Source organism: Castor canadensis, chromosome 19, assembly GCF_047511655.1.
Source record: "Castor canadensis chromosome 19, mCasCan1.hap1v2, whole genome shotgun sequence".
NCBI classification, from domain to species: Eukaryota; Metazoa; Chordata; class Mammalia; order Rodentia; family Castoridae; genus Castor; species Castor canadensis.
This window is the reverse complement of record NC_133404.1, coordinates 4,929,718-4,943,370: the sequence shown is the minus strand read 5'-3', so window position 1 is coordinate 4,943,370 and position 13,653 is coordinate 4,929,718. Positions and strand designations below refer to the sequence as shown.

The following is a 13,653-nucleotide window of genomic DNA, read 5'->3' as shown; positions in this document are numbered from 1 at the left end:
CACTGTGCTCTCCTGTTCTCACATGCCCTGCACCAATCTCCTCCACCGAAAAGTCAAGACCGCCCTCCTTAATCACCTAGTCACATCCCTCTCCTCTGATTTATTGAAATTTTATTGCATAAAATTTACCTTTCTGGGGGCAGTACTGGGGTTTGAACTTAGGGCTTCATGCTTGCTAGGCAGGCACTCTACACTTGAGTCATGACTCCAGGATTTTTTACTTTATTTTTCAGATAGAGTCTCATGCTTTTTTTGCCCAGACTGGCTTTGGACCATGATCTTCCTATCTATGCCTCCCATGTAGCTGGGATTATAGGGGTGATCCACCATGTCCAGCCAAAATTTACCATTTTAAGTGCACAGTTCAGTGGTGTTAAATGCATTCATATTGTTGTGCAACTGTCACAACTATCTATTCCAGAACTTTTTCATCACGTTAAACAGCAACTCCATACCCATTAAGCAATAGCTCCCCCTTCTCTCTCCCTGGTAACCACTCTTCTACTTTTCATCTCTGTGAATGTGCTGATTTTAGGTTCCCCCTGTAAATGGACAATATATGTCCTTTTGTGTCTCCTCTCCTCTGGTCCTGTGTCTCTACTAGTCCCTCCTGGTTTGTTATTGGATTATGCATGATCGGGGTTGATTTTTAACATTTCCGTGTGTGGGGGCTCTACCTTCACCAGATTAGGAGCTCCCTAAGAGCAGACAAGCCTGGTCCTGGAATGCAGCAGGATGTAGCAAACTCTTTATAGTCAAGTGAGCTGCTGGCTGGGTGAGTGGATGGGCCTTACTAGAAGTGGGTGCCAGTAAGAGGGTGGAGGAGGGAAGGAGACATACCTGAGGGCACCCATTCTGGCTGACCCGAGGCACATCAAAATTCATCACGGATGATACAGGGAAGGAGAGCGGGGTGATGGGCAGTCCCATGGAGGCTGGGTCCCGCCTTGCCTGGTTGCCCCTGGGGAGGCAAGGAGATAGGGGTTGGTACTGTCCGTCCTGTGCCCACCCTGGACCTGGGGCTCCCACTTCGACTCTGGGGATTGATGTGAGAGGGGGACAGTAGTGGTCTGCTTCATTCAGGTTGTGATATAGCTGGTGGACCCTTTTCCTCTGATCACTGGCCCAATCCTCTGGAAAGTTCAACTTGGTCAGGAGATGGGCTGTAGCTTCCAGGTTCCCTTATCTGTGACTTGCTGTGGCCTTGGCTACATCTGATAGGTCAGATTTTCCATCTTTAAAATGGGCCTTGTATTTCCTGCCTCCTATTTGCAAGACCTGGTCAGAATATGCCCCATGCCTCCTGGGAATCCTGGTTTCAGCTTGAGGGACACAGCCTGTGTGGGTGTATGTGTGTAGGAATGGTATGTGTGTATGTTTGTTGGTATATGTGTATGGGTATGTCTGTATGTGTGTATATCTGTGTGTGTTTGTGTGAATATATGTGTATCTGTGTGTCTGTATGATTATATATTTGATTGTGGGTATGGGTGTGTATGTGTCCTGTATATATGTGTGTTTGTGTGTGTGTGCATGTAGGTATGAGTGCATGTGTGTATGTGTCTGGGTGCATGTATACATATGTGTGTAGGTGTGCTTATTTATGTGTGTGTGTATATGAATGTGTGTATGTGTATGTTTGTGTATATAAACACCTGTATGTGTACGTTTATGTGTGCATATGTGTTTGTGTATTGTTATACATTTGCATGTGAGCATGTATGTGTGCTTAGTTGTGTTTGTGTTTGTATGTCTATATGTCTGTGTATGTGTTTGTGTGCATGTGCATGTGTACACACGTGCTGGGATTATCAGACTTGGCATTGGTATCAGTCACCTTTGCTTCTACAAGCAAGGAAGGAGCTCGTTGGTCATTAAAACTCCACAGGGGGTTCAGATGAGTCAGAGCCAGTGGAAGTGACAGGGGTAGATAGGTGACACCCAGGAGAGGTGCTGTCACAGAGAGGACCAGCTCTTCAGAGTACTTTTCCTACTGTGTCCTCCAGGGGCCAAACTAGCCTGACTCCCCTTCCTGAGGACAGTGGATCCAAAGGAGGTCTGGAGCTGGGCTAGAGAGACCACTAGGTGAGGACGGAAAGGACTCCTGGACAGGGCAAATGTCAGGAGTTCCAAGATGGCCTTAGGCTGGCTTCTTTGGAGATAACCATTAACTGCAGTCTATGGCCCTGAACTAGAGGAGAGGGACTTTGGGGGGTGGTAAGCACGAGATGAAGGGCAGGGGCACTCTGGGCAGGGAAAGAAACCCCTCTCATCCTCCTCACCAGGCGTGGGTTAGGCGCACATCCCCCTCCCCACCTGCTCCAAGGAGAGGCTCCTACCCCTTTCCAGCGGCCCAGAGTCTCCTGGGGGAGGAAAGGCCTGGCCTGCTGTGGGAAACTCACTGGGACCTCAGACCCAGGTGTGGAGGAGCTTTGAGGGTCTTGGGAGGTGGGTTTCCAGAGCTCCTGGAATCAGTTTGTGGTGGCAATGACAGCCTCTCCCATCCTCTGCCCTCTGCCCTCCTCTCCTGCGCCCACCTGGGCCCCACTCACTTAAACTCCTTGTAGTTGGGAACCACCCGGGCAACTACCACCATGGGGTTGGGGTTGTTGGCTAGAGGCTCGTTGATTCCGTGAAGTAAGACCTAGAGAAGAGAAGAGGCAGGTGAAGGCTGTGTAGACTAGGGCCGTGTCAGAGACAAGGTTAATCTGGCCAGCCCAACTGCCATCTTTCTCCCCTGCTGTGCTCATCCTGCACTACTTGCTCTTCCCTGCCTAGCTTAGTTCTTGCTTTGTGCCCTGCTTCAGGAAGTCAGCCTTCCCTGTCTGGCTAAGGCAAGTGCGCCTGGTTTCCTTGGGGCACTATCAGGACTCAGCAGTGAATCTCTTTACCCCCTTGGGTACAAGGGAGGAGGTCTGGAGAGTTGGGTTCTACCCTTGGTTCCTTGGGCAGAATTAGGGTTAGGTAGGTGTTCTAGCTCCTCCATTTCTGTCAATCAAAGGGAGGTGAAAGCCCTGGTCCAGGCCCCTCCGGGGTTGCGAGGAGTCTCTGATCAGATTTTTGTGAGAAGACACTTTGTAAATGGAGAACACCAAGCTTGGTTTCTCCAATTGCATTGAGCTTCTGGTGTTAGAGGTCACAGGCAGTCCTTGGACTCCTTTCCCCAATGCTCATCACCCCTGGCACCTGCTCACCCCAGGGCCTTCCCAGCAAGGGCTCATTTGGATCAGAGTCTCTAGCGTCAGCGTCTCCTGGTCCTCTCTCTCCATAAAATCCCAGTCCTCACTCCCCCTGCGCCCAGCAATGATGACCTCAGTCCACTGTCACCTCCTGAGGCTTCCCTGAACTCGAGGCTTGGTTTCCATCTCCTCCCCTTGGCTTCCAGTGGGAGGCAGCAGAGCAGAAGTGGGCATGGGGACAACTTTGCTCCAGTCTTCACTGGCTGGGCACTAGGGGGACAGAGGGAGAATACAGGGATTCTGGTGCTACATACCCCTTCTGCCATACCAAGAGCTCCTGGTCTGGCCCCTCCTGGTTCTCACCCCTCATCTGCCAGTGTCTCCCATTTACCTCACAGCTCTTTCCCTGCTTCCCCTCCCCCGCAACAGCCAACAGCCATTCCTGTTCTTTCTCTGCCCCCTCACTGGCCTCTCCACTTCCATTCCCACCCAACCCATCCCCTTTCCCAGTCATGGTAGCACACATGTCTTTTTAGAAATGCACTTCCCTGCTGACACCCTGCAATGGCCTCCCTAGAATACATTCCACATTTGATGTGGTGGCACTGGGTATCCAACACAGGGCCACATGCATACCAGGCAAGGGTTCTACCACTGAGCTATACCCCCCAGTCTTCATTCTATAGGTTTTTTTGTTGTGGTGGTGGTGGTGGTGGTAGCAGTACTGGTGTTTGAACTCAGGGCATGGTGCTTACTGGGCAGACAATCTACCTCTTGAGTCATTCTGCTAGCCATTTTTGCTTTAGTTATTTTTCAAAGAGGATCTTGATTTTATGCCCAGGCCAGCCTCTACTGCAATCCCCCTATTTACACTTCCCACATAGCTGGGTGCCACCATGCCCAGCTTTTATATTGGTTAATATGGGGTCTCACTAACTGTTTGCCTGGGCTGGCCTCAAACTGAGATCTTTCCAAGTAGCTAGGATTACAGGTGTGAGCCACTGTGCCCGGCTCATTCCCTAGTTCTTACCATGTTGCCAAGGCTTGTATGCATTGGCCTGTCTGCCCCTCTGCCCACATCTCCTGCCATCTCCCCAGCCACTTTTTGCTCCAGCCTCTTTTTCTCTTAGTCTTCCGACATGCTGTGCCTCAGGGTCTTTGCAGGTGCTGATCCCTTTGCCTGGATCCCCATCTCCCACCAACTCATCATGGCTGCTGCCTCTCCTCTACTAGCTACACAGCACCACCTCTGAGCGGTCTTCTGACCACTGTCACTAAAGCAGGCCACCCATTGTCTCTTGACCACAGTATTCCTCTCCCACAGCACTGCTGTGGAGGCTTCTGCTTCTTCTAATATATTTCTTGCTTATTTTTCTGTTTGATTAGAAGCCAATCTCCACCTAGGCAGGGAGCACTCCTGTCTTATTCACTGCTGTATCTTCAACTTTTAGCACAAGGGCCTGGTACAGAGGCAGTAGGTAAATGCATGTTTGTAGGATAAACAAGAAATGGGGCAACAGGTGAAGGAGAGGTTGTCTCTGTGCTTCTGAGTGCAAAAGAGAAAGACAGATAAACAGAGACCTGGGAAGGAGGAGGGGAGGAGTCATGCAGTGACCTCAGGAGATGGGTAGGGCCCTAAGGAGGAAAAGCAGGAGGGGGAGGGGCTCTGGGGACCTGGCCTGGGCACATCTTGTGATGGGAAGAGGCCTTCACTGTGTGTTCCCCAGCTTGATTACCTTGGTCAGTCCCTTCTCCACTCTGGGCCTCAGTTTCTCAACTTCTACACTGATCATTTGGATCATAATCTCCAGAGCTAGAAAGGAGAGGACTCAGGAGTGGGACTTGTTCTGGATCTCTTTCCTTTCCTCCTCTTTCTCTCAGCATCCTCCCTAAGGCCTCTCTGCCACAACTCATCTCAGCTGACTGCCAGCTAACTCTGCACAGGTGTGGGCTGGTAAGCACTTAAAATAGTCCTTAGCACCTTTCTGCTCTCCTGGGGCCTCCCCAGTGAGTCTCTGATGGTGGCATTTTATGGGAGAGCTCTCCATCAGGTCCTGTGCTCACAGTACTCCAGCAGGTGTAAGAGCTGAGGGGGCCCAGCTAAGAGGTGGGAGGGGGCGCTCATTTCCTCATTCTGTGCTGCCTCTGGCCAGGAGTGAATGAGACAGCTGCCCATCACAGCCCAGGGAGAAACAGAAGCAATTGCTTGTCCTGCTGTGCTCTCTGGTCCTCCATTAGGAGCAGACAGCCGCTCCTGTGGCCATCACACAGCCAGGTGGCATCTATCCTGGAGGAGCAGGCAGGGTGCTGGGGCCAGGGAGGCAAGTCAGGGGGTGGGAGAAGTGGGGCAGGTCCATGGTGACCCCCTGCAGACCCAAGGTTCTGCCTAGGTCTTGGGGATGTGGCTCCCCCTCCCTGTGCGGTGCGGCTTGGGGAGAGCAAAGCTGTATTCTTCTTGTTCTGTGTGTGAGCGAGCAGCTGGCTGTCCTCAGGAAAGGGCAAAATAGAAGAGAGGATAGAGAGGGTGCCTGCTGGCATCCAAGGGGTGGCTGTGGGGAATTAGAGATGAGAGTAAGGAGCTCTGGCTTCCCTACTGGAATCCCTTTGGGTCTCAGTGACCCCAGCTGTAAACTAGGGGCAAAAGAATAGCTCTTACCCTGCTAGACTCAGTGCAGTGAGGGGTGGGGGATCAGATCAGCTGTTCGGGGTAGGGAAAGTCCAGCGTGGGTCCTGTGGGTCATACCCAGACCATGCCAGATGCAAATCCATCACCCATGGGCAGTTTGAAGGCTGTTGGGAAGGGAAGAGGGGCCAGGCCCCTGGACCATGTTGGCCATGAATCTGCTAGAAGGCTGAAGGTCATGGGTCAGCGATGGAGGCCTGGCCTAAACTGGACCCAGCCCTGGCCTGCCTAACGGAAGGGTGGGTGAGTGAATGAGCTCCCGAATGCCTGAATCATCAGACCAGTCACACCTCAGGAGGGGTCGTGGAGGCTCTTAGCTTTTTTGCTTGGGGACTTAGGCTCTAAGTCAGAGGTCACTACCCCAGGAAGGAAGAACAGGACTGAAAACAGCCAGAGACTATGGGCAAGCGGTGGGTGGGTGGGTGGGGGCAGCACAGGGCTTCTCCCCTGTTTTCATGAGCGTCAGGGAGTCCTAAGGTTGCAGGAGGCCCTGTGCTCTCTGCAGCACAGGGGTGCATAAGGAGCAGAGCTGTGGCTCAGGCCCTCCCCTCATGTCTAAGGTTAGTGAGGGATGGAGAGGTCCAGGCACTTTTGTCCAAAACAGGATCTTGTTTAACAAACCACTTTGGCTGTTTTGGAAAGGTTCAGTGTTTTTTTCCCTCTCTTGATTTCTAGGCTCATATTCTCAGGCAAGTCAGAGGTGGCCAAGGACAGGATCTGAGGCCTGCTCAAAGCCTGGTCCCTTCTCACCCTACCTGCCACCCAGGAAAGCTCCAGGCCTGGTACCTCCAGAGCTGTATGGTCACAGCCGATGTAGCGGGGTATGAAGCTGCCCTTCCGAATGACAGTTGCATATAGCCGGGTCTCTGTGTTGTCTTCATTGGTTTTCCCAGACTTGGCGGGCTGGAGACACACAAGAAGGAGAGTGTCTAAGGGGCAGAGCCTGGCCATAAATCCAGACCTCTGCAGACGATCACTTGGCATCGCTCCACCGGGGTTTGGAGCTGATAATTAAAGCTCATCGTCCCTGCGAGCCCTTTCAAGGAGATCGATATAATAAATCTTTGCTTTTCCATTTGAATATTTCATCGCCCTTACAAGGACCACTGCCTGCTGCTCTCTTGGTAAAGATGTGATAATGAGGCCTGGGTCGTAAGTGGACAGAGGGGACCTGGCTGATGCTCCCAGAACTGCAGCTTTGGGGCTGAGTGTCTAGGCTGTCACTTATCTCTCTGGGCCTTTGCTTCCCACTCTGCCCCTGGTGTCTCCTTCTGAAGCCCTGGGGTCGGGGTTCCCTTTGGGACCCAGGAAAGGTAAAGACTACTGGGGCCATGGTCAAAGAGTTGCTTGGCAAGGTTGGTGCCAGGGTCTAGAGAAGGAAGGGAAACCAAATACCTCCCGTGTACCAGGCCTCTTGCCCTCACTGCATTGAACCCCTCAGATGTCCCTACCTAGAGGTACAATGTCTCACCTTTGGTGATGAACAGGAGGCCTAGGGTTAAGCAGTTCCTGTGGGTATCCACCAGTAAGTGGCAGGCCTGGGACAGGCACCTAGACATTTGGCCTCACATTGGTCCTTAAACCACTACAGGGGAGGGCACATGGGGGAGGGGGAGGGATGCTTCTGCTCATTTGTGGCCCAGTTCTGAATAAATACTTGAGCAATGAGGAAGAGAATTCTCTCTCCTCCGCCAATCAGCACTGGGCAGGAGACAAGGGGAGTGGACCTGAGAGGCCCTGAGGCTTCCCACTTCAGGCTGGTGGCCAGTTGTCTCCTAGAAGGGGGCATTCTGGGGAAGGCTTTGCCTGCCACAGGTTCCGCTTCTCCTGCACCTTCCTTTTGCCACTGCAGAATGTGGAACAGCAAGAAAGGACTGGCTTGAGAGGCAAGCTTGACCGGGACTCACCCTCAACTCTGCTCTCAGAGACTAGTTGGGGCATCAGAGTGCTCCCCACCAGCTCTCCCCAACCTGGCCAGAGCAAAGGGTTCGGACTCACCTTCACCAGCTCAAAGTGGTAGGGGTGGAAGACACGCAAATACTTGATGGGGATTTTGTAGGACAACAGCTCCTCTTTCTTTTTGCTGTCTACCACCTTGAGGACCATATCTGAAGAGAGGAAAATGAGCACAGGGTCAAGTCAGGGCTTAACTGACCGCCTTCCTTCCCAAGGATGTGAGACAGTGAGAGGTGAGATACATTACTAAGAGCCAGGGACACAGAGAAATCAGCCTGCACGCTCCTTCTACAATCCCTCCCAGTCTAGGAGTGGACACTAAGCCTAGTGCCCATTATAACAGACACATATGTGTACACAGTGATACACAGGCAAGCGGGAACAGTGTTCCTTGCAGGGATACATCCTCTTCCCTTGGTTGTGCACACTCCTAGCAGCTCCTTAGACAGGGTGAAGAGGGGTTATTGTTCTAGTGTTGTGGATGGGGGGACAGAGGCTCAGCAAGGAGAAGGGATCTGCTTAAGAAATCCTTCAATGTCATGTCCTTAAGTCTACTCCAGTAAGCAAAAAGTAGTCTCAACCCTAAGAACAACACAACACCTAGTAAACACCCCCAAAGAGACTGTGTTTTCTCTTAAAACAGCATGAACTTCAGATGGACCTTAGGAGAACAGCAGTATCCTGAAAACAATCAGGATGGACCCACTTAGTGAGCACCTGCTGTGTGCCGGCATGGTAATGGGGACTACTCAGCCATTATTCCAGCAAATCCTGATTATGGTAGACACCACTAGCTCTGTTCTTAAAATATGAACAATGGACTACAGAGGGTTATATAACCGGATCAACATCACACAGCTGGGTGGTGGGAGAGGCTAGATTTGGTGACCTGCAAGGAGTCTTCCCATTCTTGGAAATCTGTGATTTGTGAAGGAGGAAGAGACAGGGAAGGAGGAAAGGAAGAGAAGGATGAAGGAGAGATAAAGGAGGGATGAGGGAGATAGAGAAAGAGGAAGATAAAAGAGATCCAGAGAGGAATGGGGAAGAGAGGACAGGAGGCTCCCAGTGGGAGCCTCTCTCCTCCAGAGGAGGACATTTCAGCACCACAGACAGCTACCGGTCCTGGAAAGTTTCAGCAGCTGGTGACTTGGAGTTAGGTGGGTCATTTGGATGTGGGATGGAGAAGGAAGCTGAAGGCTTACTAACTAGTCTTTCCTTCTCATTCTTCCCTACAACTACCCTGAATACACACCAAGAGAAGACCGAAGGGGACCCATGCTCAAAGGGAAGAGGCCAAAAGGCCTCTTGAAGAAAGTAGAATATGGGGAGGGATTTGAAGTTTGCAGACCTGGGTTCTAGTATTGAGACACTAACTTGTTCTGTGACCTTTAGTAAATCACTTAGCCTCTCTGAGCTTCTTGCATCTGCTCTGAAAAATGTTAATCCTTTAAACAAACGAATGGAGAGAAAGAAACCCTGACCTTCCCCGAGGATTGTTGATGGAGATGACTTGTATTTCAAACTATAAAATTCTGTACAAATGTTCCTCATGGCTGTCAGTATTTTCCCCTTGTTAACCATCTACATCTCTCTGTACACTTGTCCAGCCCTAAGGAAACTCAGCTAGGGATTCCAGCACTCCCAGTCAAGGTCACAGTACCTGTGGAGGCTTCAGTCCCTCGTGCCCCACTGCCCATGGGCCCAGATCTGATTGGAATTTGCTGAGGCCTTGTTTCCCTCCCCACCCCCATACCCCAGCGACTCTATGTAGAAGCAGTGAGCCGTAAAGGGAGGGGGATGGACAGCCATCCCCCTCTGCTCCTGTCATCGGCTTCCTATCTGGGCATTGTGCCCTTCTGGCCTCCTATGGCTCCCTTTGTGTGGCCAACAAGCCATTTCTGCCACCCGCCTGCTTTGGCCCTGACCCAGGGTCTGAAACTCCCCTTTGCTTTTCATTTACACATCCTCCTCCCACCTTTTGGCCTGGCCCCATCTCCCCTACCCTCTCTGCAGACATCACCACAGCAACCAGCTCTAACCAGGTTGCAACAAGCTACTTCAATCTGCTTTCACTATTCCCTGCCTGTCCACCCATACGGCCTCTTCATGCTTCTGTCCCCTCTACAATTAGTCCTACCCCCCTCTGCTGCACAGATGGACCCCAGGGCCACGACCTCATCACATCCTTCTCTCACCACAGATCTGTGCAGCTCAGGGCAGGATCCAGCCCAGATACACTCACCACACCCCCTAACTTTCTGCATGCACCACACACAAACCCATGCACGGCAAGGTACACATTACCATCCAGATACACCTGGGTACACACAGAGCACACCGTTGCAGCCAGACACACCCATGCACACACACACACATGCAACACACACAGATATGCACAGTTGTAGGCACAGAGAGAGGACATTCATGATAATGTTCACATGAGCACATGAACCAGTATGCAGACATTCACAAAGACATGTATATGCAAGCACACCTGTGTCTACATGAAATTCTAGGTCAGTTTCTCCTCTTCTGCATCGTCTCAAACTGTCCCCATAGCTCCACTTACTCCTTTACAAGCAGAAAAAATCCTCTGGCTTGACCTAGAACTGACCTCCTTCCCTTTTATGGAGGCCACCCTCATTTCCCTCTCTCCCTCCCAGTTTCTGGCAGACAGCTTTTTGCTCTTTGTGAAGTGAAGAATGAGTTCTGTCTAAGTCCCTGGCAAGAGTTCAAGGAGACAGGTAAGGCCTGTCCACTCAAAGAACAGCCACCAGCAAGAAGCCAGCCTGACACTGACCAGATGAGACCAGGGACAAGGCTGGGCACCTCTGCTCTGTGCTGCCTGATTCTGGTCCCCCTTAGCAGTCCTGGTACCAACCGGTCAGTACTCCTGTGTGCCCAGCTGAGCTCTTGCCTGAGAATGGATGTCAGATGGGCCCAGGGCATGGAACACGTATGTAGACACACTGGTACCTGATCTGAGACCCAGGAGGGGTTGGGCAGGGATGAGGATCTATTCTGGGGACGCTGAAAACAAAACAAAACAAAACTCTAATGGAATCAGCTAGAGCCATGGAGCTCCAGTGAGAGGATGTGGGGCTGTCCTAGGCCTTCTTCTTACTGAGAACTGGAGCTTGGACAAGTTATTTAAATCTGCTGAGCTTCAAGTCTTCTCTTCCAAGCAATGGGAGCAGCATGGCTTCTACTGGAAGGTGGTGGTGATCAATGTGTGGGGACATGCCAGGAAGCCATAATGTGCCACTTCAGTGGGAGGCAGCAATAACAACCACCATGAAAATAATAACAGTCATAAAAAAAGATAAGCCTGCATTGTCTGGAAAATTCATTTACACAGAGCAACTCATTTTTCGAGCAGGCTGGGAGATGAGGCATAACGGTATTATGATTTTTTTTTTAAGTGCTTTTAGCTGAGCCTAGGGAGGCATTCAGGTGGCCTCCAGCTGGGTTGAGAGGGGCCTGTGTCTGCCTGACGTGGCTGTTGGGTTTATGCTCATTGTCTCTCCCACATAACCAGCCCACCCAGCCCCCAGCCTCACCTTCTTGCCCTGCATCCTCAGCTTGGATCTCTACTTTCACAGAGTCCCCCCAGATGGGGGCTCTGGTGGGCTCCAAGGTAACAGAGGTGACTGCCTTGGAGCTCTGTCTGTGGGCTTCCTCAGATGTGGTTTTCCTGGGGAGGAAGAGGCAGGCTGAGTCACAGGAAGCATCCTGCCTGCTTCAGGTCCCCCTCTCAGACTCCACTGTCCATAAATCTGAGTAAAAGTGGACAAATCATGGAGACCTCCCCTCCCCCAGTGCATAGACACTCATGTTGTCCCAGGCCTGGTGGATGCCAAGCCTCTCCCCTCAGCTGCCCTGCCTGCCAGATGACCACATCTCCTCACTGGCCACTGCTAAGGCCTTTGCTTAGAGTCAGGAACCAAAGGCTCAGGGTAGGAGTGCAGTAGACGCCATGCCTGTCTGAGTTCTGCCCCTTGCCAGAGACGGCTTTCCAGCAGGTGCCTGTGTGTGCTGTCCTCCTGATCTACCTCTTCCCTAGGTTCAGTTCAGTGGAAGGAAGCTTCTGGATTGTGGGGCTGTAAGGAGCCTCACCTAGCTGCCCACTCCTCTCGGCCTTTGTTTCTCTAAGCTTATGGTCCAGAATCCCAGATGGGCCAAGTTGTCCAGTTGTGAACCCTCTCGGTAGAGCATAAACATGTCACTGTCTCCTGTAGTGTCCACTTTGTGCAGGGCCCTGGGCTAGGCACCTGGAGGAGCTGGGCATGGGGGCAGAAGTGAGCAGTTTCTGGCCTCAAGCTCTCAGGCTGTCAGGGCCAGGTTGTCCAGGTGAGCTGGGAACTCAGCGCCTCTGCAGCCCAGTGCAGCTCACAGGTATGTGAGGTAAGTGTTCTTGAGATTTCGCCCATCAGACTGCACAAGCAAGAGTTAATAACCTTGTGTTGAAAGAATTATTCTATGGGCCATAAACGGGTCTGTGATATTAATTGCAGCAATCACAGGGGAGGAATCATCCCAGAGAGCCTATGGCAGAGGAGTGACACTGTGTGCCCAGCAGGGGAGGCACTGAATACAAAGGGTACCTGGGGAAGCTAGAGTGGTGTCCTTACCAGCCCTTATCCACCCTCCAAAAGTCTCAGAAGGAATGTGTGGTAAGCTAGCAGGCCCAGAAACTCAGACCCATGTGTTAGCAACACCAACCTAGGGTCCTTCTCAGCCCTCTGGGACCCTTTGACCCTCACTGCTGGCTCTGTCCTTCAGACAGAGTGACCTGCTCCTAACCACTCCTATGGGAGTTCCTTTATCTAGCTCCAAGGATCATCTGAGGACTTTTTGCTTTGATGGAGAGCCAATGTGACATCGTTTTTTTTTTTTTTTTTTTTTAGAGGCAGAGTCTCACTATATAGCCAAAGCTGACCTTGAGCTTGCTCTATAGCCCAGGCTGGCCTTGAACTCACCATCCTCCTTCCTCGGCCTCCTGGGTGCTAGGATCACAGGTGTGCACCACTGTGTCTGGATGACATAATGATTCTGCAGTCGAACCATCTGGGTTCCAAATCATAGCCCCACCCCCGCTAGTTGTGTGACTTTGGGAAGGAGGTCCATGCTTTCCTGGATATTTCTTCCTTCGTAAAAGGATGGTTCCCATCCTGCAGGGTTGTTGCAGGAATGAGTGAACACATGAAGTTCACATTTTTACATGCCGTGAAAGTGTTGACAATTATTCCTTTTAACGATTAATATGTAAGCAAAACTCAATTCCTTATTATTATCCTTTAGCACTGATGATCTTGTTCCCGGCCTAGTTTCTTGCAGGATGTGATCTTCAGCTCCTCTGCCATAGGTAGTGCCCCCATGGAGCATGGGAAAGCATGTGAAGCGCCTAGTGAACAGGAGGCCCCAGTTCATGTCCCAGAGGAGCTCAGCTGCTCCTGCAATTCCTTGTGTCACTGCCTCTTAGCTAGATGACTGAATGACTGAGGGTGCAATATAAGCCCCTGCTCCTACCATCCTGTGCCCTGGTTCTGCCCTCCAAAAGCACTTGTGATGTAAGACAACCTGGACATTAAAAAAATTATGAACAACTTCATTAAGGAATAATCTAGTACTTTTTAAAGTTATATTTTGCACTGCTAAGGATGAAATCTGGGGCCTCACACATGCTAAGCCACCACTCTACACCCCCAGCCCAACTTTAATTTTCAATGTATATGTATATATCACAGATTTCGTTCTCCAGAGACACTGGGATGTTTATTGAATGTCCTTGGATCCACACCTTCATGAAGTCATTGTCTTGTAGGAGAGTTGGGT

At 51.2% G+C, this 13,653-nt stretch overlaps 1 protein-coding gene across 1 annotated transcript in view; it reads right to left on the bottom strand.

Annotated features, from left to right (window-relative positions):
• The window catches only part of Ccdc33 (coiled-coil domain containing 33), a 102,407-nt gene that overhangs the window by 53,872 nt on the left and 34,882 nt on the right, over positions 1-13,653 (bottom strand). Inside the window, 5 exon segments of the mRNA XM_020165653.2 lie at positions 841-961; positions 2,553-2,644; positions 6,649-6,765; positions 7,861-7,970; positions 11,379-11,512. Of these exon segments, the coding sequence (XP_020021242.2) occupies positions 841-961; positions 2,553-2,644; positions 6,649-6,765; positions 7,861-7,970; positions 11,379-11,512 (574 nt within the window).